The 22,689-nt window shown below is 41.6% G+C and overlaps 1 protein-coding gene across 1 annotated transcript in view; it reads left to right on the top strand.

Moving 5' to 3' along the window:
- The window catches only part of TMEM59L (transmembrane protein 59 like), a 140,174-nt gene that overhangs the window by 36,364 nt on the left and 81,121 nt on the right, over positions 1-22,689 (top strand). Inside the window, exon 2 of the mRNA XM_082274975.1 lies at positions 11,880-11,985. Coding sequence (XP_082131101.1) covers positions 11,880-11,985 — 106 coding nt within the window. The remainder of the gene's footprint in view (positions 1-11,879; positions 11,986-22,689) is intronic.

Consider the following 22,689-nt stretch of genomic DNA (forward strand, 5'->3'; position numbering starts at 1 on the left):
CCCTGATAGGTGGCACTGGTGAGCACTGATAGCCACTGGTAAGCTCATGCTGATCGTGAGAAGAAAAAAGGCTTTGGCCGACAGCTGATCACATGGTAAACGGCCACTGTGATTTGCCCTTTACCCTGTTCTGTGGTCAGTAGATCACAGCGTGCCTGCTGCATGCCCCAGGGGGCGCGCAAGCAGCTCGGATGTGGAAGGACATCTATGGGCGCCCTTCCGGCACTGGAAGCCCGCGCTGTAGCCGCCTTTCTGCTATTCCACCCTGGAACCAGATCTTTGTGCACTGCAGACTGGGGAGCAGCAATTCCTCTAAGCTACGATAGTGTTAAATGAGCGGAACTGGACTGCTGCATTGGATGAAGTGTTAAAGAAGAATTCGGCTGAAGACAAAACCCTCTTATGGCAAGAGTTTGGAAGTGCAACTGGACTGGCCAGGTACTACCTAGATGTGAGAGGAGGAAGTTTGCAGCAGCCAGTAATACCCGGAGGAAGCAGTCTGATTTATTCATGCGTTTTCAGCCTATTCCATTAGAGTGGTTAGGCATGGTTTTCTGGTGAGTGTGCATTTTGGCCATATTCCCCCAGCACTGACCCTCTTCACACTGTGATTTGTAGCAAAAGACTTGTGAAGGATTTTTCATCGCTGTATTATCACAGACTTTTGTTTTATCAGTTTTATGCTATTTATATGCTATTTTAGCACTGTATGCACTTTATGATAGGAGGGTTATACTATAATAGATGTGTTCTGCTATTTTTATACTGATTTTTATGTGTCTAAAACTCATGCTACAATCCCTGAACTGGCACTTTTTCTACAGGATTGTCCTTTTCCTCAGGTGTCTGAGGCTGAGATAGCTGCTCTGAATACCCCGATTTAATATTGAGGAGTTGACTAAAGCTCTGGCGGAGGCTCCCCTTCATAAATACCTGGGATCAAATGGCCTTCCTGCGGAGGTATATTCCCAGTATGGCAATGTCCTTCTCCCTCTGCTTTTGCGGGCGCTATCTAAGGCAGCTAAAACAGGTCATTTGCCTGTTACCATGAAAGAGGCCATCATAGTGGTACTCCCTAAGCTGCGAAAGGACAAACTCTTGCCGGACTCCTACCACCTCATTTCATTCTTTAACTCAGACGTCAAGCTCCTTGCCCAGGTCCTAGCCACCAGAGTTTCTAAAGTGATTGGTAAGTCGGCTTATCGAGACCAGTCTAGATTCCTACCTACTTAGTCAACGGCTGAAAATATCAGGTGATTGTTCCTCAATCTGCAGATACTTGTGGCTAATCCTGGGGGAAGGGCCATTCTATCTCTAGACACAGCCAAGGCATTTGACAGCATTGCATGGCTCTACCTCTGGAAGATCCTGGCTAGATTTTGTTTGGGAGACAACTTCATCAACTGGGTAAGAGTCCTCTACTCAGCTCAATATTAATAATATCCCCCCCCCCTTTTCCTCCACATAGGGGCACTTGTCAGGGGTGTCTGTTATCCCTTTTGCTCTAAAGGTGGAAGCATTAGCCATTATGATCCGCAACACATTTGCCATAGTGTGTTTCCATAGAGGTCCATTAGAAGAAAAAGTGTCCCTTTATGCAGATGATGCATTACTTTATCTGGGAGATACTGCTGACTCTCTACAAACCTTGATGAGGACTATTATTAAATTCTGTGAGTTCTCTGCATTTACCATAAATTGGTCTAAATCCATCCTAATGCCTCTTGATCCCTTGGTAGTGCCCCTTCCGAAAGGTGCTAGTCAAATTCCCATAGCTACCTCTTTTAAATACCTGGGTGTGGTGGTGTCGCCGGAGCCACTCTAACTTTGGTTGAACTTAAGTTCATTGGTAGATAGACAACGTGTGAAATGTCTCAATTGGTGTAAACTTCCCCTTTCGGTAATGGGGCGGGTAAATTTGATAAAGATGATCTGTGCCCCACAGCTCTTATGCATTTTTCATAACTCACCAATGTGGATATCTAATCAGTGATTAAAGCGTATTTATTCCCAGTTTCAAGATATTATCTGGAAGAGGAAAAAGGCAGGGTTAGTTTGTGTACTCTACAGTATGGCAAGGATAGGGGAGGGTTAGCTGTTCCACATGCTAAGATATATTTTTTGGCATCTCAATTACAACAATTTGCTGGCTGGGAACGAAGTGGTATTCTGGACCCTATAGCACAATTGGTAACTCTTTCAAACCCTATATCACCAGCCAGCTCCTATCTGGAGATGGGTCTGCCGAGTGTACCACCTTCCTCCTCGACTGCAGTCTTCTTTCGGAGAGTGTGGCAGACAACTAAGGAGGCATTATCTATCGAGGGCCCTCTGGGGTTTACCCCCCTGTTGAATAATCCAAATTACCCTGAACTGTGAAGGATGCCCTTCTATGTCTGTCCGCATGTTTCCTCTCCCTGCTTAAAAGACTATATTGAGGATTAGTTTATATGTCTGTGACAAACTCCCCTCTTTTGAGTTGCCATGAATACCTGGAGAGGACTACTTGTCAGCCTCTTACCATGTGATTATGGTCCCATGTTGAAACACTTGTTTTTCCCCTGCTGTTGAATCCATACGTATGTGATCTGAGCGCCATTCAGTAATAATGTGCGCTCAGATCTAAGCTATCTGGGGATATATTGAATGTACCTGTTTTATGCAATAAGCTGCATAGTTATATAGTATCATGTATTTTGCTGTCCTTGGGAGATGAGTGGATCACTTCTCAATTGTCTCCAGGACAAAAGACTGTGTAGAACCAGTTTTGGGCAGACAAGCAATGTGTACTGCCAGGCCAAAGAGACTTGTACTAACTTTGGAACCCATGGTCCGATTCTTGCCATTTTTTAATATGTTGTTCCCCTAAATGGATTGATTGTGAATATGTATTTGTATAAAGATTGGATGTATAGTTATAAAGTTACAGCATGTGGGTAAAACTGCATTTTTCCTGCCTGTGATAATTATGTTAACCATTGTTTACCATAATTACCTCCCAGACAGAAGGGAGGATTTTATGTGGATTGTAACCTTTGTGTTATTGGTTAATGTGTATTTGTTGTGGGTGTCTCCCTTGCATGGGGGCAGGGGATAAAAGAAATTGTAGTTTGAAATGCCTGTGGTGGCTTCCAGTAAAGTGCGTTCCAGTATTCAGCTTTGGCTCATGTGTGGAATTATTCAGCGATACCAGCGATTTCTTATTTGGCGAATTGGGGATTCTTCAACTATTGGGGATTAAGGAAGTACAAGGCGGTGAGATACAGTGATACCGTCACATGAACAAATTGCAAGGCTCTTCTACATGGAGACAAAGGGGGATTTGTTTTTTTTGCTCAGTTGTATACTGGGAACACTTTGAAGTCCCATGCTCAATTATGTGCAAAGTTTTCCCTATCTTCCAAACAATTCTACCAATATCTTCAGCTCCGGCATGCCTTACAGTTTCAACACCAAACACGTACTATAAATGTATATACTTCTCCTCTACTCGTGGAAGTCCTCCAGGCTACTGCTTGGAAAGGCCTGATTTCACGTTCATTCAGGATCATGCTTCATTGAAATGCAGGGCTCATTGGGTGATGGATATTGGGGAAATAGATGGTGACTGTAAAGTGAATCAGGGTGATTTTATACACATGATTTGGGGATGCCCAAAATCTTAAACATTACTGGGCTGAAATTTTACAACTTATATCTGATTTAGCCCAGTTACCTATACCTTCCACCCCTCTGGTGTGCCTACTGGGTGCAATCAAATTGAAATGTATCCAAAAGGTACATGTATTATGATAACCAGGTTATTGTACCTCGCTAGAAAGCTTATGTAACGCTCCTGCGTTTCATGTATGGTGTGGATTTTCAGCTGCAGAAATATTCCACTTCAGTAGTCATGTAAGAGAAACGCTGAGATACCATTCCCAACCCTCAATGACTCATCATGTGTGGAAGGTCTTAATTCAGCCAGTAAATACACACACTCTACAAGATGGTTCCTAGAGTGACTTTATGTATATAGTAACACAGTGATGTTTAGACTGAGAGACAGGTTGGGTGGAGATGGTAGATGACAGACACTTGAAGGAAAGATAGTAGCAGATGGATGCAGATAGGTTTAGCAATCATGTATGGTAGCAGATGACAGAGTAGCAGGGGGACATACAAGAGAGATCAACCCAGTGCAGGAATAGTTAGCAGTAGTCTCAAGAGCTAGCAATCTAGATATGCAGATGTGATAACAGTCCTTACTATGCAGAGCTAGATAGTGTAAGCTTTAGTATAAAGTTTAAAGAGGTCTCCCCTGCGGGATACTTAACACTAATAGCAGTATAGCCAAGGGGTGGTTCAGGAAGAGCGGATGATCCAGTAGCGGGATACAGGGATCAGCGCAGCGTGGTTCCGTCAGCGAGGTATGCTTGCAAGCACGAGAGCTTCAAGCCAAGTTAGCATCCAGGTACAAGGTTGTTTGAACGAACACATGTGAGTGAGAGCCGGCGATCTAAATAGCCATCCAGTCCGGCGCTCAGTGATGACAGCATCAGTCTTAAAGGGAAACACACCTATATGTGCTTCATCTATCTAGGTAGATGGAAAGCACCCGGAAATAATGTGATAGGAGGCACTGAGAGTGCCAGAACCTTACAGTACCCCCCCCCCCCGTAAGGCCGGCTCCGGAAGGCCTCTAAGGCTGGTTGTCGATATAAGAATCGGAAAAGACTGGTTGCCGATATGAGAATCGGATAAGACTGGTTGCCGATACGAGAATCGGATAAGACTGGTTGCCGATACGAGAATCGGATAAGACTGGTTGCCGATACGAGAATCGGATAAGACTGGTTGCCGATACGAGAATCGGATAAGACTGGTTGCCGATATGAAAATCGGGAAGAAAAAAAAAAAATGGTTGCCGATATGAGAATCGGATCAGGTTGGTAACCGATCTGAGAATCGGATCACTTGTTGCCGATATGAAAATCGGATCAGGTTGGTAACCGATCTGAGAATCGGATCACTTGTTGCCGATATGAGAATCAGATCAGGTTGGTAACCGATCTGAGAATCGGATCACTTGTTGCCGATATGAAAATCGGATCACTTGTTGCCGATATGAAAATCGGACCAGGTTGGTAACCGATGTGAGAATCGGATCACTTGTTGCCGATATGAGAATCGGATCAGGTTGGTAACCGATCTGAGAATCGGATCACTTGTTGCCGATATGAAAATCGGATCACTTGTTGTTAGGGTGTCTGCTACATGAACCCCTCACTAGAATCGGACGCATAACCATCCGAAGTAATCCTAGTAGTCCTAGCAACCAATGCTTCTTCAAACATCCTCAGATCCTTCCTACATACCACCGTGCCATTAGAAGCGCGTACGCAGTCAGGTGCAAGAATCTCAATGTTTTCATTGGAAGCTAAAAATGTGCTTGCAAAAATAGGAGTATCTATACCAACATCTGCCAATTTCTGGGTGTCCTTTTCTGATATAGAACGGGGACAGGGCTGGCAACAGCCTTGGTAATTTCCAGGCTGTTTTTCAGGGAAGACCCTTCGGATTTGCCTGGCCTCCATTGGGAGAGCCTTAGGCCTATGGGGTCTGGTTGGGAAGAATGTAATGAAATGTCCCCCTTCACCACAATAAAAACAAAGGCCACAGATTCTCCTGTGATCTCTCTTTTCTTGTAAGGACAACTTAGTATGTACGGCACCAATCTCCATAGGCTCCTCATCCATCTCTGTAGGATCAGGGTTCAAATGGGATGTGTCAGAGTGACAAGGCTGACTGTTTAAGGCAGGCTTGGACCATGACCAGGCAGGATCACCATATTTATTTGGTTTCCTATTTTCCCTAGGTAGCCGGGGTCTGTGGTTACCTGGAGCAGGTTTAGGAGTGGGGTCAACGGCCGAAATCCGAGAAGAACTAGATAATGGCATTCCCATTTTTTCAGACTTCCTTTCTCGTAGTCTTCTATCTATGGTGATACTGAGTTGTATCAATGCATCCAGGGTTTTTGGCAGATCCGCTCGGGCCAGCTCGTCTTTAACGGCCTCTGATAGGCCAAGCCTAAATTGGGTTTTCAGAGATGCATCATTCCATTCTGAATCAAGGGTCCATCTCTTGAATTCTGCGACAAAGTCTTCCACAGGTCTCCCACCTTGGTTCAAGGATCTTAATTGAAAATCGGCAGTACTCTGCCTATTGGGATCATCATATAGGCTAGTAAGTTCTGCTAGAAACAAGGCATAGGAGCTGAGAAGCTGGTCGTTTTTCTCAAAAAGAGAGTCTGCCCAGGCCCGAGGATCGCCTGTTAGGTAAGAAATAAGAGTACAAACCTTAATATGATCAGTAAGGTAGGTACGGGGTCTTAACAAGAAAAGTAACTCACATGCGTTTTTAAATTCGCGAAATTTTTTGCGATCGCCTGTAAATACCAAAGGAGGATTTATTTTGGGTTCAGGGGACTGAGCAGTGGTAAGTTGTGTCAGTCTAATTACCTGCTGCGACAGAGCCTGATTATCTTCTTTTAATTCAGCAAGTGCGTGTATTAACGCAGGTACTTGCTGTTTTAATTGTGTCACCTGAGTGGTTATTTCTGCTGAATCCATTTGTGGGTTCGTTCAATCTGTAACGCTCCTGCGTTTCATGTATGGTGTGGATTTTCAGCTGCAGAAATATTCCACTTCAGTAGTCATGTAAGAGAAACGCTGAGATACCATTCCCAACCCTCAATGACTCATCATGTGTGGAAGGTCTTAATTCAGCCAGTAAATACACACACTCTACAAGATGGTTCCTAGAGTGACTTTATGTATATAGTAACACAGTGATGTTTAGACTGAGAGACAGGTTGGGTGGAGATGGTAGATGACAGACACTTGAAGGAAAGATAGTAGCAGATGGATGCAGATAGGTTTAGCAATCATGTATGGTAGCAGATGACAGAGTAGCAGGGGGACATACAAGAGAGATCAACCCAGTGCAGGAATAGTTAGCAGTAGTCTCAAGAGCTAGCAATCTAGATATGCAGATGTGATAACAGTCCTTACTATGCAGAGCTAGATAGTGTAAGCTTTAGTATAAAGTTTAAAGAGGTCTCCCCTGCGGGGTACTTAACACTAATAGCAGTATAGCCAAGGGGTGGTTCAGGAAGAGCGGATGATCCAGTAGCGGGATACAGGGATCAGCGCAGCGTGGTTCCGTCAGCGAGGTATGCTTGCAAGCACGAGAGCTTCAAGCCAAGTTAGCATCCAGGTACAAGGTTGTTTGAACGAACACATGTGAGTGAGAGCCGGCGATCTAAATAGCCATCCAGTCCGGCGCTCAGTGATGACAGCATCAGTCTTAAAGGGAAACACACCTATATGTGCTTCATCTATCTAGGTAGATGGAAAGCACCCGGAAATAATGTGATAGGAGGCACTGAGAGTGCCAGAACCTTACAGCTTATAGCTCAACACTGGATGACTTCCACCATGCCTACCAAAAAACAATAGATTGCTTATGTCAACTCTCTCCTCCTTCGGGAACAACTGGCCTATCGCCATAGGAATGTTGCGCTAAAGTTTGATCTCATCTGGCAGCCTTGGTTAGACAATCCTAGCCTTGCCCCACCACAGTTGATGCTGTATAGGCTCCTACGACTCTAACCCATCGAGAGTCACAGGGTTCTTGTTATGTGCTTGTTTTCTCATGCATTCGGTAGTTGAAAAGGTATACCTCCTGGTATAGAACTATTTTACGAGTACTAGTTTTTCTATTTTTATGTTATGTTTTTCTGTTTATGACAAAAAATAAAAACAAATTTTCTTTTCTATATCTCTTACGTATCAAGTGACTGTTTATTAACTGAATCTCATGTATGATTTGTGATACGTACCAATCTCAATGTTCTTTTTCTGTTTTGCTGTACAGTCACTGTGTAATAAAAAAAGTTTTGATTTAAAAAAAATAAATAAAATGGGAAACACAAAAATAAGGCTTTTTACAGTTTTTATTTTTGTTTTTATTTTATTAATCGATGCAATGGATAAAGATTACCATGATCATAAAACCTTTTAGTATTGCTTACCCAGTCACTGGTCTAAATAATTACTCTGATTACTGCAACCACAGAACAATCAATAATGAAGCCATCACAGTCACCAGTTAATTATTTCCCTTACTCTGTGCATAGTTATTCTGTGAAAGAAAAATCTATTTGAATTATGTAGATGGACAGTGAAGAAACAAGAAGGCTCTTCTGAAGCCAAGCTATGAATCCAGAGGAGTGATTGAACATAAACTTCTTTTACACAGCCGTGTGTGTATGTGTGTATGTATATGTATGTATATGTATGTGTATATATATATATATATATATATATATATATATATATATATGTGTATATGTATGTATGTATGTATGTATATATATATATATATATATATATATATATATATAGAGAGAGAGAGAGAGAGAGAGAGAGAGATATATATATAGAGATATATAGTGTATATATATATATATATATATATATATATGTGTACAGTGCTTTTCTCAGTGAAAAGGTGTTGGAACTCCCCCCTTCTGAGTCACTTCGTGTCTTTGCCTCTACCCAATTCCGAGCACCATCCCTTGGTTCCACCCTCTACCCAGCTGTGCTAAGTAAATTGTATGGAATTTGTTAATGATAACAAAAAAAACAGTAAAATAGACCCCCCCCCTCTCACAGGCCGGCAGCAATATACCCCTCCCCCCGCCCCCCAGGAACAACAAAATATCACCCCAGCAACAACAGACCTCTGGCAGCAACAACAGATCTCCCAAAGGCCAGCATCAATAGACTCTCCAGCAGTCAGGTACAATAGACCCCCTCCCTCAACAGTAGATCCCTTCCAGCAACAATAGTCCCCCCAGCAACAATAGATCCCCGCCAGCAACAATAGACCCCCCAGCAACAATAGACCACCTCGAAAAAATAGATCCCCTCCAGCAATAATAGATCCCCCAGCAGCCAGCATCATTAAACCCTACAGCACACCCCTGCTTCCCTTGCCATTACATACATTCAGTCCTGGAGGTGCCGGAATTGCGTTCCCCCATGTTCCTGTTGAAAAAAAAAACACATATATACAGTATGTCACAAAAGTGAGTACAGCCCTTACATTTTTGTATATATTTTAATATATCTTTTCATGTGACAACACTGAAAAAAGGACACTTTGCTACAATGTAAAGTAGTGAGTGTACAGCTTGTATAACAGTGTAAATTTGCTGTCTCCTCAAAATAACTCAACACACAGCCATTAATGTCTAAACCGCTGGCAACAAAAGTGAGTACACCCCTAAGTTAAAATGTCCAAATTGGGCCCAGAGTGTCAATATATTGTGTGGCCGCCATTATTTTCCAGCACTGTCTTAACCTTCTTGGGCTTGGAGTTCACCAGAGCTTCACAAGCTGCCACTGGAGTCCTCTTCCACTCCTCCATGACGACATCACGGAGCTGGTGGATGTTAGAGACCTGGCACTCCTCCACCTTCCATTTGAGGATGCCCCACAGATGCTCAATAGGGTTTAGATTTGGAGACATGCTTGGCCAGTCCATCAACTTTACCCTTAGCTTCTTTAGCAAGGCAGTGGTTGTCGTGGAGGTGTGTTTGGGGGTCGTTATCATGTTGGAATAATGCCCTGCGGCCCAGTCTTCGAAGGGAGGGAATCATGCTCCGCTTCAGTATGTCACAGTACATGTTGGAATTCATGGTTCCCTCAATGAACTGTAGCTCCCCAGTGCTAGCAGCACTCATGCAGCCCCAGACCATGACACTCTCACCACCATGTTTGACTGTAGGCAAGACACACTTGTCTTTGTTCTCCTCACCTGATTGTCGCCACACCGTTTGACACCATCTGAACCAAAGTTTATCTTGGTCTCATCAGACCACAGGACATGGTTCCAGTAATCCATATACTTAGTCTGCTTGTCTTCAGCAAACTGTTTGTGGGCTTTCTTGTGCATCATCTTTAGAAGAGGCTTCCTTCTGGGACAACAGCCATGCAGAACAATTTGATGCAATGTGCGGCTTATGGTCTAAGCACTGACAGGCTGACCCCCCCACCCCTTCAACCTCTGCAGCAATGCTGGCAGCACTCATACATATATTTCCCAAAGACAACCTCTGGATATGACGCTAAGCACGTGCACTCAACTTCTATGGTCGACCATGGCGAGACTTGTTCTGAGTGGAACCTGTCCTGGTTAAACCACTGTATGGTCTTGGCCATCATGCTGCAGCTCAGTTTCAGGGTCTTGGCAATCTTCTTATAGCCTAGGTCATCTTTATGTAGAGAAACAATTATTTTTTTCAGATCCCCAGAGAGTTCTTTGCCATGAGGTGCCATGTTGAACCAGTGACCAGTATGAGAGATTGAGAGCAATAACACCAAATTTAACACACCTGCTCCCCATTCACACCTCCGACCTTGTAACACTAATGAGTCACATGACACCAGGGAGTGAAAATGACTAATTGGGCCCAATTTGGATATTTTAAGGTCTCTAACATGCACCAGCTCCATGATGTCATCATGGAGGAGTGGAAGAGAACTCCAGTGGCAACTTGTGAAGCTCTGGGGAACTCCATGCCCAAGAGGGATAAGGCAGTGCTGGAAAATAATAGTGGCCACACAAAATATTGACACTTTGGGCCCAATTTGGACATTTCCACTTAGGGGTGTACTCACTTTTGTTGCCAGCGGTTTAGACATTAATAGCTGTGTGTTGAGTTATTTTAAGGGGACAGCAAATTTACATGGTTATACAAGCTGTACACTCACTACTTCACATTGTAACAACGTGTCATTTTTTCAGTGTCGTCGCATTAAAAGATATAGTAAAATATTTACAAAAATGTGAGGGGTGTACTCACTGTTGTGAGATACTGTATTAGTGTTCTTTTAGTGTTCTGTATTTCCTGTTCTTTCACCTAATGATCCAGCCAGTAATACACCTCTACCCACAGTTTGTAAAGTTGATTTGGGCCAGCAGTGGGGCTTTACGTGTACTTGTGCATGTATTCAACAAAAGCCTCTATTTTTATTCTAATTGTTGGAATCATTTTAGTTTGGTTTTCTGTGTTCATTAGCTAGATAGAGTACGGAGAGAATTTTGTAATATATGTAGCATACAATTTTCTTTACAAATATATATTTAATACCAGATGCACGAATGAAAATGGATTCACAGAGCCCTAAGGGTTTTTAAAAGGGCCGATATTACAGGAGCTAATTTCTTGCAGTCACTCTGTCTGCAATTGAAACTTTGCCAGGATCTTACTAAAATAGAGAATGGAAAGTAATTATTGCACTGACTCAATCACTTGCATCTGTGGATTTCAACGCCATCAACTGAGCTTCTGGCTTTTCACGAAAGAATAGTCTTGAAATATGCAAAGTCCACTTCCTGATTGAAAAGGAGAACACAAAATATCCATACAAAAATTTCTAAGGATTTTGTTAAGGTAAGGTAGCTATCAGTCAAGAAGTCAGTGCAGATGGGCCACAAAGTTGATTCTGCACTTGCACTGATACTATTTTTACTCTGGATATGAAATATGCAGCTGACATACAGTATCTCTGATAACCTGGAACCCCATTATTATTTAATAAAAAGAATGTGTTAACATCTTGACTGTTTGGTGATTTTCCTCTTTTATGATTCCCAACTAATAAATCATTTTGAACATTTGTGGTTTAATAGCACGTTGTGATTTCTCCATAGTTAATGTTTTATGCCAGAATGTATTTTGAGATTTCGATCTAATCAGACTTGAAATTGAGTGATTAGAGAAATAAATGAGAGAACAAACTACTCATGCTGCCTGTGTCCTCCCACAGGATGATGTCCTTGGTGCCTGCTACAGAGGATGCAGACTTTTCTCCATCTGTCACTTTGTGGATGTCATTGCTGATCTTAACACAACAAGAGCTGAATGCGAGTCAGGTAATCATAGACAGAATAAAATAATACATGCTGTTTTAACTGGTAGATTAAGTTATACAAGTAGCTTGTGGTTTAGCATGGAAAACACTCTACATCAGCCTTTTTATTTTGGGTAATGTTAAAGGGTTCTGTTTGCTGTTTATTTTACATAATATAATAATACAACACATAGTTTCTATATGGGTATAAGTGATTGGTAGCACAGTAGCTCAGTAGTAGACAATCTACTTTCATTTCAACCTGTGACATCTTTCTCAAACAAGCAAACATGGTCAACAATGCCTAATATATCATCTGTAGTGATCAGTCCAGATAAAATATAACATAAAATTAAATAAGTATACCTCTTTAAGTGCTATTCAAAAAGCCCAGGAGAACATGATAGCAAGCGATATTACCAATGTTGAACAATGTCATACATCTAATCGCAGTGGCGGCTGGTGAACAAAAATGGGGGGGGGGGGACAGTGGCAAAACCAACACCCCCCTCCCCCGTGAGACGGCCAGCCCCCAATCTGCTCTACCACCCCCTCCCTCCTTCCTCCCCCCTCCCGGGACGGATGGCTGGCTGCCCAGCCGGACAGCCAGCATCCTTACCTGCTCCTTCCCAGAGCGCCGCTGTGAGTCTCCTCGGTCGTATGTCCCCTCCCTCTTCATGGCCAATGGCCAGTAAAATCACCTCTCATTTTAGCCAATCAGGAAAGGGGTCTCACAACCCGCTTCCTGATTGGCTGGGAGGAGAGTCAGTGTGATAATAGCGAATATTCATTTGCTATTGTCATACAACTGGGTGGGCTCGGGTGCAGAGCTCTGCGCCCCGAGCCCACCCTTTTCTAAAGCCTATTAGAGCCTCTGGCTCTAATCACGTGCTTCAAAAAAAAAAAATCCCCCATTGGAATCCATCTGTCTGGCGCCCTGCATGTAGATTATGGGGCCGGATGCATGGATAGGCGGTAGGCGCCCCAATGGACAGGCCTTCCCTGTCTAATCGTAATCTCTCCCCAGTCAGTAGTAACAAGGAATGCAGTCAGTTGAGTATCATATGCATAAAATGGACTATTTAAACATTTATATAAAAATTTTCATAAATTGAGACGAGCTATTGGTTCAAGTGGAACATGATTGCTCCAACTCAAGTCATACTCAGTTTGTGGAAATGATGAACTAATCAGTTAAAATGGATGTAAACCCTCTCATATACACATTGAAGTGAACAGTCTCAGACGATACACAGAGATGAGACAAATCTCCCTACATAAGTTTTACAGTTCTATATGCTGTCTTCAGCTTTTTATATTCTTTAGAAAGTGCACATTGTGTTTAAAACTTTTCTTCCTGTTTTAGCAGTTGGAGGGGAGTCTGGGCATACACTGTGTGTGAGCTGATTGGAGGAAAGGCACACACCCCCTCCACATAGGCAGAGGAATGAAGAAACTTGTAGAGCTGTGAATAGATAAATTCTCTGCTTATCTGTCTCTAAGTTACCTCCCCAACACAAATTTCCAGCTGCTTTTATCTCCTGTGTCAGGGGGCCTGTCAGAAGTTATTATGCTGATAACAGAGAAACTGAGCACCAGAAAGTAGCGGAATTAGGGCTTTGGAGAGAGATAAGTAAACACTATAGATAGATGTGCCCAGATCAGATTTTATGAATGGGGTTTACATCCACTTTAAGGTAAGTCAGTTACCAACATTGCACTTCCTGGTGGACCCCCTAGAAGGCTCAGTCATAGGGTTTTTCTTATGTGACTGCCCCCTTAATATAAACGTCAGGGTTTTCCAGCAGCCTTTTGTTATTGTGTGCAGGAGGAGACATGGAGTAGTTAGGGACAGATTGCAGGAAGAACTAGTTACTGCTGATAGATGATTATATTGCTTAAATTGTCCATATTACTATTGAGTCACAAACACACTCACTGCACGCTGGACAGACCTAGAGCAGATGGGGATAGATCACAGAGCGGATGATTTACTAAAACTGAAGAGTGCAAAATCTGGTAGCAGTCAGCTTCTAACTTCAGATTGTTCAATTAAGCTTTAACAATAAAACCTGGAAGCCAAATGGTTGCTATGCACAGCTGAACCAGATTTTGCACTATCCAGGTTTAGTAAATAAACCCTAGAGTGTTTTTAGGGACAGATAGTTGCTGCTGTCAATTTTTGAAAACTGCTATAGTTACAGTAAGTTACAAACACACTCACTATGTATTGGTGTAAGGCAGGGGTGCTCAACCTTTAGAACAGCATGGGCAAGGGATTTGGTAACCAGTCATGGGCCACAATTAAATGAAATGGTTCAGAATTTAGATTTTTTTATTTTGAATAACATATTGAAGATTTGCTATCAGAATCATCATTTTCTGAGGGATCAAACCTCATTAGATGTTTACTCACTGCTTACCCACAATTTCAAAAATCAAACTTTTTTGTTCACCAGATCACCATTAACCACTTGACCTCCGAAAGATTTACCCCTTTCAGGACTAGCCATTTTTTGTGATACGGCACTGCCTTACTAATGGACAATTGCGCAGTATTGTGACGATGTACCCAAATAAAATGTATGTCCTTTTTTTCCCACAAATAGAACTTTCTTTGGTGGTATTTTATCACCTCTGTGTTTTTTTTTTGTTTGTTTTTTATTTGCGCTATAATGGTTAGTGCTAAAAAAATTATGCACTGTCACTGTCATGACATCACATCCGGGTACTCAAAATGCTTTTAAGTGCAGAGGAGGGGTTTGGGGTCGTTTAGCCACCAGATCCCTCCACAAGAGTACCTGTAAAAAAAAAAAAATGTTTTTATTGTATGAAAATATTGGCCAATATCGGCCGATACCGATATGCGATGACCAAAATATCGTTACCGGCAATAAAAAAAATGATATCGGTCGATCACTAGTCTATGCAGTCATACGTTTGAGGTTGTGGGTCATATCCAATGTCTCTACCGGGCATGGGTTAAGCATGCCTAGTATAAAGGATACCGAATGCAGGCATCCAGCAGCAGCGGGCATGACAAGAACAGTGGGTTTTATTTCTAGAAACTGGAATCAGGCTTAGTATGATTAAAATAAAGTTTATTAATACACACAACACACATCCAACACCAATAGGCTAAAAGCAAAGCAAAAGTGAAAAATAAATATGACACTGAAACAAAAGCAAACCAACCATCTAACTCTAATACACTATATAGTATGAAATAATATACTTGAAGTGTATATCCCTCGTGCCTAGAATGATTCTACTTAAGTTAAATAAGGTCAGAGTATATATTAAATGGGAAAGCAGCTGCTATAGAAAAATTTAGAGGATGGAGAGGAAAATGGCCTCAATATATGGGGCCAGCTATAGCGCTTGCTAGGAATAAATGTTGCTAGATAATTGCTTAGCCTATGCAACCAGTATTAATTCAATCAATGGTATGTTTTATATCATAAATGGTGCAATATCTAGATAAAGTGCTGAGTGCTGTTTCAATTATGTATGTTATGGGATAAGCAGTCAAAGAATAAATAACAATATCATGGGATGCGACTTAAATTATTATGATGCACATATATAAAGATGCAGTCCAATAATAAATATTAAATGAATAATAATGCTATGCAATATAAATAGTGTATCAAAAAAAGGGGGTGCAGTCTCTATAGTGATTCAATCAAAAGTGCTCAAGATTGATGCAAACAGTTCATAAATAATAGTTCATAAGTGACTTTGGTGCATAGTTGCAAAAAAATCTTCAGTGCAATGTGGATGTAAAGTGCAGGTGCTCTGTGTAGGATCCTCCCAATGATCCACTGCTGCTAGTTGGTGTCACCATGAGGATTATTAGGATATCAAACTCACCAGATGTTGTGGGTCTTATATATCTTATGATATTAAGACCTAATAGCGCTTGTATGGTCTCCTGGACCAGAATGGATACCGCTGGACCTTGTAGTGCCACAGGGCTCTGGATTGCTCACTCCTGGGTGTCCATCTTCCGCGGGTACCGATCAGGGTAAATGGAAAAAATGCTCCAGATAGTGTATTACAGGACATAAAGGGTAAAAATATAGTAAACCGCCAGCCGATATGGAGCTTGTGAGTGGAGAGCGTGAATGCCGGCTTTTTCCTCTTCACACTATATAGTATACAAATGGAGGGAAGTTGACATAGACAGGGCACAAAAAAGCTGAGACTGGGAATAATAGGAGCTAGGGTAACAGGATACAGGTTACTTGATACAAGGTACAGGATAAGGCAGGGATCAGGATGCAGGATAATCAACAAGCAGGTATATGACTAACAGGCAAAACACTGAAGCACTAATGAAATTCAAGGGGGGAGGGGGGGTTATATACCCTCCCAGCAGCCAGCATCAGAGAGACATAACTTATACTAATAATTATCTGCTGGCTGCTTGGTGACACCCGCTGACCCTTGGCAAGAACCTGGAACAGATAGGGATAGATCATCAATGTTGGAATTATAAGGGGGTAAAAAAGGGGCAATTGCTCTAGCTCCCCTTCCTGCCAGAGGGAGCCACAAACTTCCTTTATTAAAAAAGCAAAAAATGTAAAAATAAAAAATTCGTTTTGTTGTTAAACAAATAACAATGTCTGTGTGTTGGCGTTAGGATATGGAACAGTTAAGCCTGACTTCAGAGGCAAAAAAAAAAGGGATGAGGGTATCTGGCAGATGATTTACTTTTCAACTTCTCATATTATTTTACTATTCACGATGTTTGTTTTAACATGACTGATATATTGAAAGTGACTTGGAGCAAACACCTTAAGCAAGACATGAAGCTCGGGCATTGGGAGACAATGAAGTGTCTTGAAACCGCTCTGATGGCTAAGATCTGGAACATAATTCTTGTACGGTTCAATGGTACAAATAAAGCTTTCCAAGCAGTTGACGTTTACCTGAAAAGGAGAAACTTTGGAATTAGTTTGAGATAGATATGGAGAGCTGGAACTGGTTTCCAGCTTCTGTGGCAATGCAGACTACAAATAAACTACCAGCAGGTCAACAAAGAGAAACAAGCAATATGATGCAAACTCAACATCATTCTCAGAAGAACCTGTTTTTTCTCCCAGAAAACAATTCAGATGTGAAACATTCAATGTTATTTTACATCAGTTGTCCGTTGCCTTACAAGAACACAGGGTAGTATAGCAATCAGTGTATGACAGGTTCAAAGTAATAGTCAATTTATGTAGTCTACCTGATGTAGAAATAAAAACTGAGGCTAAGAAACATATTAGTGCTTTACCTTGAGAGGAAATTGTCCAGTATGCAACTTTTGCCAAGCTCCAGTCAGTGGCATCTTAGGAGCAATATAGGCCCCCGGGCAATGCAGTGCATTGTGGCCCCGACCTACACAATCATCCACGAGAATAAAAATGCAAATCATCGATAAGGCGATATTTATTGGTACAGCAGTGCCAGGCTAATGAAAGCTTCCAAATTGGGCGGCTGGGTCCGGTGAACACACACACGGTCGGGAGTCAGACTCGACTGTCCTGTGTGTACCGGTTCCATGGAGGCGGACAGGCATTCCTGCAGTTGTGGGCTCCCCCTCCACGGGCCAAGTGGTCTGACAGCAGTGCGGGGCCGACAGGCGCTTGCCACCTGCTAAGTTTGGCGGCGGAATGCACACAGGAATCTGGACTAATGCTTGACTGGGGCTGGGCCCCCCGGGCAACTGCCCAGCGTGCCCATTCGGTAAGATGGCCCTGGCTCCAGTCATGTCTCACTCCATCTCAACAGACAGTTTTATTACATGGTGAAGGACTTGCTGATCCCTTTCTAGGTGTTAACCACTTGCCGACTATTACAAAGCAGATTTAGGCTGGCCATACATGTTCAATTTTCTTGTACAATTTTCTGTTAGAACTACCAAACACCATTTAATATGAGGTCAAAACTAAACAACACTTTCAATTGTATCCAATTAGGCAGGCCTTTGTACTACATAGTTAAAGGTAAATCTAAAGAAAATTGTAAGAACATTGTATAATGTATGGCCAGCCTTACTGTATATATATTCATGATTCTGCACTTCTGGGTTTTTGGGCATGAGTGCGCCCTGCCGGCGGCTCGCTCCCGCTGTGAATTTACACAGCGGGAGCTGATCAGCGGGTCCTGCAGACCCGGTGTCTGTCGGCACCCCCTGATCTTTCTGTACACTGACAGAATGCCAGTCTGCCTATGTAAGCAAGGTAGATTGTCATTCTGTCAGTACAGAAGACATGGATCCTGTGTTTCTGTAAAGCAGAAACACGGATCCATGTCTTCCACTGGTAAAAACACCTTCCCCACTATACAGAAACATTAGCCTGGCACACAGTTAACCGTTTGATCGTCCCTGATGTTAACCCCTTCCCTGCCAGTGTCATTAGCACAGTGACAGTGCATATTTTTTAGCACTGATCACTGTAATAATGTCACTTGTTCCCAAAAAAGTGTCAGTTAGGTGTATGATTTGTGTACCACAATAATGCAGTCCCACTATAATTCGCTGATCGCTGCCATTACTAGTAAAAAGAAAAAAAAAGAATAAATATCCCATAGTTTGTAGACCCAATAACTTTTGCACAAACCAATCAAAATACGCTTATTGGTATTTTTCTTACCAAGAACAGGTAGCAGAATACATATTTGCCTAAATTGATAAAATTTGATTTTTTAATTCTTTTTTATTGGATGTGTTTTAGAGCAGAAAGTAACAAATATTATTATTATTTTTTTTTTATTTGTTGGTTGTTCTTTGTTTCTATAGCAAAAAAATTAAAAACACAGAGGTGAGCAAATACCACCAATAGAAAGCTCTATTTGTGGGTTAAAAGGATATACATTTTCGTTGGGTACAGTGTGGCATATGTCAGGTAAAGTAACGCAGTGCTGTATCGCAAAAAATGGCCTGGTAAGGAAGGGGGGTAAACCTGTAGGTGAAGTGGTTAATGTAGCGCATATATAGATATATATATATATATCTATATATATATATTTTTTTTTTTTTAAAGCAAGATGGTCACTAGTTGTTCAGGAGAACAGTTGCTCAGTAAATTGGCACTGATGAAGAATTATCTGAGAAGCACGATGACCCATGAAAGATTAAGTACTCTGTGCCTACTGGCTGTCGAGAGTAGTGCCCTCAAGATGATACAGTTTGATGAGTAAGTTAAAGATTTTCCAGATGCTAAGTGCAGGAAGAAAGGCATTTTGTATGTGATGCATAATGGTGATGTATGACTTGCCAATTCTAATTACCTGTGCCGTGTATTCTTCAGTCAGTAAATTGAGAAAAATAAACAGACAAGTGTCTTCGTCAGAACCTTATATGATACATTAACACATGTATCATAAAATTTGGGGGGATAGGTACCTGAAGTCCTACCGCACCACTGGTCAAAATTTGGGGCTCCTAACCACCTATGGTTTCCGAGATACAGGGCTCTTGTCTTGCCTGTCAGAATCTGTTTGCGGCAGACTGACAGGATGAGCTTACAGTGCCTCTGACGTCTTGGAAAACTTGGAACCTTGGACTGATGGTAAAGCACCCCTGGTTCAAGCTGTCCAAAAAAAATGCTGCAGTGAATGCTGCCTTCTCACTGCAGTGTCATAGAAGGGGGCATGTGTCTAAAAGACAAATGCTCCCTTCCATCCCAGTCCTCTTAACTACAAGAAAAAAACATGCGTTTATGGGTATAAGATTTACCCATATTTCCCATGTTTTTCTCACTCAGTTAAGAGGAAGGATCTGCTGCTGCTGCTGCTGAAAAGTTATTTTTTTAATTAAGCAAAATAATATATTATTATGCTGTATGTTGTAACCTATTCATTTATTATTTATCTATTTACTGTGAAATTACTGGTTTAAAGTTATAACTTCAAACTTCAGTAATTTGTCTGTTAAGCCACCTTCTTGAGTACAGTTTTTTAAAATATAGTAAATTACCTTAAAAACAATATATAATAATTATTTGTATATTACTTACTTATCGTAATTAACCACTTACCACCCAGGCCAATTCAGACACATCTCTCCTACATGTAAAAAATCAACCTCTTTGCTAGAAATTTATGCAGAACCCCCAAACATTTTAACATTTAGCAAACACCCTAGGGAATAAAATGGTCGTCGTTGCAACTTTTTATGTCACACGGTATTTGTGCAGCAATTTTTAAATGCGTATTTTTTTTTTTGTAAAAAAAAAAAAAAAACAGTTTTATGAATCAAAAAAAAAAACTAAAGTTAGCCTGATTTTTTTTTTTTTATTATGTAAAAGATGATGTCATGCTGAGTAAATAGATATAAATGTCCACACTCAATCCCCTTAACATCAGTGCAGTTTCTAATTTTGATAGCAAGCAGTTTCAGAGCCAGGACAACAACAGTGGGGATAGAGGACTTCCCTGCCGAGTTCCTCTATGAATTTCCATGGGGTTTGAGGAATAGCCCTTTACCATTAACGACACAGGAATTGCGGACCAAAGCGGAAATTAGATAAAACAAGGAACAGATAGTCCCAAGACAGTGTGTCAAAGGCTTTATGGACATCCAAGGATAGCAACATGCCCCTTTGAAGATAATTAGCGCCCCAGTTGGAATGAATAGCTGTGATAACATCTATCACTCTCCTAGTTTGGTCAGAAGCCTGGAGAGTCGGAACAAATCCCACTTGGTCAGGATGGATATACTAACTAAGGAATGAGTTTAGTCTTGTCGCAAGTATTTTGGACATTATTTTAAGGTCTACTTTTATCAGAGAAATGGGTCGATAGTTCGCACAGTCCCCATAACCTTTTGCGGTTTTGGTATTACATGTAAGCCGCATTTTCCTGTGATGGAAGATGGGCCCCGTGCCTGTTTTCGTTAAAAAAGGAGCCAAAGTGTGGAGTCAAAATGACATGGTACGTCTTATAGTAATTGCCCGTAAAACCATGCGAACCTGGTGCCTTAGAAGGATGTACATTTTTAATGGCCGGAATAACCTCTGAATACCAAGAATTCTTTATCCAAGAACTCTATATGAGCTTGTGTCAGAGAAAGCAAAGAAAGATCAAGAAAAAATGCCTTCGCCCTATCCTGCTGGAACTTCTCAGGTTTAGCATAAAAAGTGGAATAGAAGTTATGAAATTATTTTATGATCAGTTCAGGGTTCTGGGTTGGATGACCATTCGCCAGTCTCAGTTTAGGTAAGGCCGGTGAGTAGACACGCGAGACCAATTTACGCGCTAGCAAAGTGACCAGTGTATTGCTTTTTCTACCTGTTTGGTGAGACTCCCGTTTAGTGCTATTCTTGCTGCATCAATTTTATGTCAGATGCCAACCCTTGGGGATTCACGCTGTTCTTTTAAAAGGGTTTGGAGTTGGAGTGCCCACAGTGTAATCTTTTATTTTTATTTCTGTAATATGTAACAGCCCTGTACTTGACCAGTGAAATCTCAGCATTTACAGGGCTGTTACAGAATGCAGAAATAAAAAATAAAAATCAGCTGTCCAATAGATTCCTTACACCAGACGCCTATTTGTCTGGGGGAATCTTATTGACTGCCTGCGCCCTGACGCACAGGTTTTTATGCATAAGCCAATTTTTTAATCTCATATCGCTCGGCTACGCTGTGGGGGTTTATTCACTAAATGGTGAGATGTGGGTTTTTTTTTTCAATAAATGGTGATGTGGGGTTTATTCACTAAATAAGGTGGGGGTTGTATCTGGCTCTGATATTAGCCAGTGCCTTACCGGCCAATGACCTCACCGCATGTCCCTGGAACCCGGTGACACCTCACACGCTCATGTACTGCTTACCAGACAAATCAAAAAGAAAAAAGTGCAGTGCCTATAAATGCAAATGAACTCACATAAATAAACATGATATCTGATATAAATCAAATCAGAACAATGACATATTACATAAGAACTTAATAACATCAATCTCCTAGGGAAACTTGTGAGTTAGATTGCACAGATTGTAAATAGTCAAGGTTAAAAATGACATAGTCTCTAAGTATCATTCAAATAGGAAGGAAGTGATGACAGGAAGCCGCTCTCGACACAGACTAACCATCCACCACTGTGTTAATAGCAGGGGTACTCTTACCAGACTGTATGGACCCTCAAATCAATGAGAGGTCATATGGGCATAAATGATTACTCCCGTGGCAGGTCAGCATGTATGGACAGTACTCCGGTCAATCCACCTCCTTACAGCACTCGGATGAGAAAGAGAACCTTCCGGTTTACAATGTGTCCCCAGAACTCCAATAAGACCTCACAGGGAAAGAAGGGAGAATCCGATCGTGTAATACGCAAAAAACTATTTTTTTGGATAAACAGTGAAACTTCATGTACTCACATGAAGTTAGATGATAACAAGCAAGTAAAACAAAAATGGCTGTGGTGGGTGCGTGCTTGCGTGCATCATACGTGATTGATGTGTTTCGCCATCATAGACGTTGCCAAAGACGCCTGAGATAATACTGTCTACTCTTTTTTTATAATTTTTCATTTATTTTATTTATATACAATGTAGCCTCTCAGTCACAAATTCAACCTGCTTTGGTGATAGCTCATCCTGACTTGAGATGTGCAGCAGAGAAATTTATTACCTACAGCGCATGTTGAACCACCTTCAACAAGTGCTCCAGCCTTTACACCTTATAGTTCATGAATATGCATGCTAAACACATATCCTCACCCTAGGTTGT

The sequence above is a fragment of the Pelophylax lessonae genome (genome assembly GCF_965119305.1).
Source record: "Pelophylax lessonae genome assembly, chromosome: 1".
In the NCBI taxonomy this organism is placed as follows: domain Eukaryota; kingdom Metazoa; phylum Chordata; class Amphibia; order Anura; family Ranidae; genus Pelophylax; species Pelophylax lessonae.